Source organism: Fusarium oxysporum, chromosome 5 (genome assembly GCF_000149955.1).
Source record: "Fusarium oxysporum f. sp. lycopersici 4287 chromosome 5, whole genome shotgun sequence".
Lineage (NCBI taxonomy): Eukaryota > Fungi > Ascomycota > Sordariomycetes > Hypocreales > Nectriaceae > Fusarium > Fusarium oxysporum.
Genome location: NC_030990.1, coordinates 1,398,094 through 1,399,926, shown reverse-complemented (window position 1 = coordinate 1,399,926; position 1,833 = coordinate 1,398,094). Strand labels below are relative to the sequence as shown.

At 51.0% G+C, this 1,833-nt stretch overlaps 1 protein-coding gene across 1 annotated transcript; it reads right to left on the bottom strand.

The window, feature by feature from the left end:
* Positions 1-351: 351 nt before the first annotated feature.
* FOXG_01575 (CMGC/GSK protein kinase) lies at positions 352-1,833 on the bottom strand (the record flags this gene model as incomplete). Its single annotated transcript, XM_018378457.1, has 6 exons — positions 352-485; positions 541-939; positions 990-1,338; positions 1,393-1,476; positions 1,535-1,707; positions 1,788-1,833. The coding sequence occupies 6 exons, from the start codon at positions 1,831-1,833 to the stop codon at positions 352-354; spliced, it is 1,185 nt and encodes a 394-aa protein (XP_018234386.1).

The window sequence follows — 1,833 nt, the reverse complement described above, 5'->3', positions numbered from 1 at the left end:
AGCCTTAAGGCAAAAACTGCGAGCGGCTCCATATTAAAGGCACGCACACCGCCTCACTCCCCCTCCCTGCCGGGAAAGACCACACACTCGCCAGAACACACATTGCCTTCTCATCTGGCCCTCGACGACTATACACCGTGCCCTTGTATCAAAGACCGACGCTATTAGCTTCAGGACCATGTAGCGCCTGCCCGCCATCTGACCCGGCCTTAGCCTGGGCCATTGCTCCCAACCCACTTTTACTCAGCTCGGTACTGGGAGTGGACGAGGCAGGACTCTTCCACAGCCGCGGAGAGCCTGAGAAGGGTGTAAGCAAATGCAAACTACCCTTCGCCTCGACGCGAGGCCGGCTCAATCGAGTTTCGCCATCATCTCCTGCTCCGTCAAGGGTGTGAAGTGGTCGATATCAAGGCCTTGAGATGCTAGCACGGGTCGAATATGTGCTGGAACAAGCTTTTGGTTCAGGCTGGGGGCGATTGAGAGTTCTGGATCATTGTTAGCTATATTACTGATGCAGAGCTCTATCGAATCTCATCATACCATGACGTGTGAAATCGAAAAGCGCAGGGAGTTCACGAAGCTGGCCAGTGCCGTGTCGCGAATCAGGAAGCTTTGTATTGGGGTCCCGAAGCTCGTCAAAGAAAGGGTGAACCATAGCATCGATAGCTGACTGTCGCTCGGTTGGGGTATACTCAAGGAGGCGGGCGATGAGGTCAATAGCATTGGCATCCGCCTTTCGGAAGACCTTGTTAAATGGATGAGGCTTGATCTGGGGGAACTTGTGCTCCATGTAGTTGGGGTTCATGGTTCGAATTTGTTCTCGAGTAGGAGTGCCAAGGACCTTGATAATTTCGACGAGCTGATCAATGCCAGACTCGCCAGGGAAGAGAGGTTGACCAAGCATCAGTTCAGCCATCACACAGCCAGTAGACCACACATCTAAACCAGTCAGCAATGGGGTATGATCAGTATTCGTACAGCAATCTTACCGATCTTTGTGGTATAATTTGTCGCACCAAAGATAAGTTCAGGTGCACGGTAGTACCGAGAACAGATGTACGAAACGTTGGGCTCATTAGGGACCAAAATTTTCGCACTTCCGAAATCGCAAAGCTTAAGGATGCCGCTGTTGGGATCCAGGAGAAGGTTCTGAGGTTTGATGTCTCGGTGGCAGATGCCCTGAGAGTGGATGTATGCCAAGGCTCTGAATAACTGGTAGATGTACAACTTGACCTCCAGGATGGGCATAGTAGTCTTCATCTTGTTGAAAAATCGAGAGGCTCGGTAGACGGTCTCGGGCACGAACTCTTGGACGAGGTTCAAGTAAACCTCATCTTTCTATGAGGGAATTAGCGGATTGGGTGAAGTAACTGGATGAGCAAGATCACATACACGTTCGCCATTGGAATAATAGAAAGCTTTCAGCTGAACAATGTTGGGGTGGCGGACAATGCGCATGATCTGGAGCTCACGGTTCTGTGTTAAAGAGAAGAATTAGTAAATAGCCCGGACAAGCTGGGTTGGTATCTAGTACCTTGAATCGCTTGTCCTGAAGGACTCGCTTGATGGCAGCATCCTCTCCAGATGGGGACAGCTTGGTCTGGAAAACAACACCGAAGGAGCCATTTCCGACAATCTTGCATTGCGTGTATTGCAGATCCCGAGTTTCTCCAGTCACTCCATCTTGGACCTTCTCGCGGATCACCTCTGCAATTGTGTCAGTTAAGCGGTCATCTATCAAACCGGGCACAAAGGTTCAGGCCCAATGGCAGGGTTGGTATACTAACCTCCCATCCGGAGGCTGTTGAAAGCGTTTGGCCGATGAGCCGACAT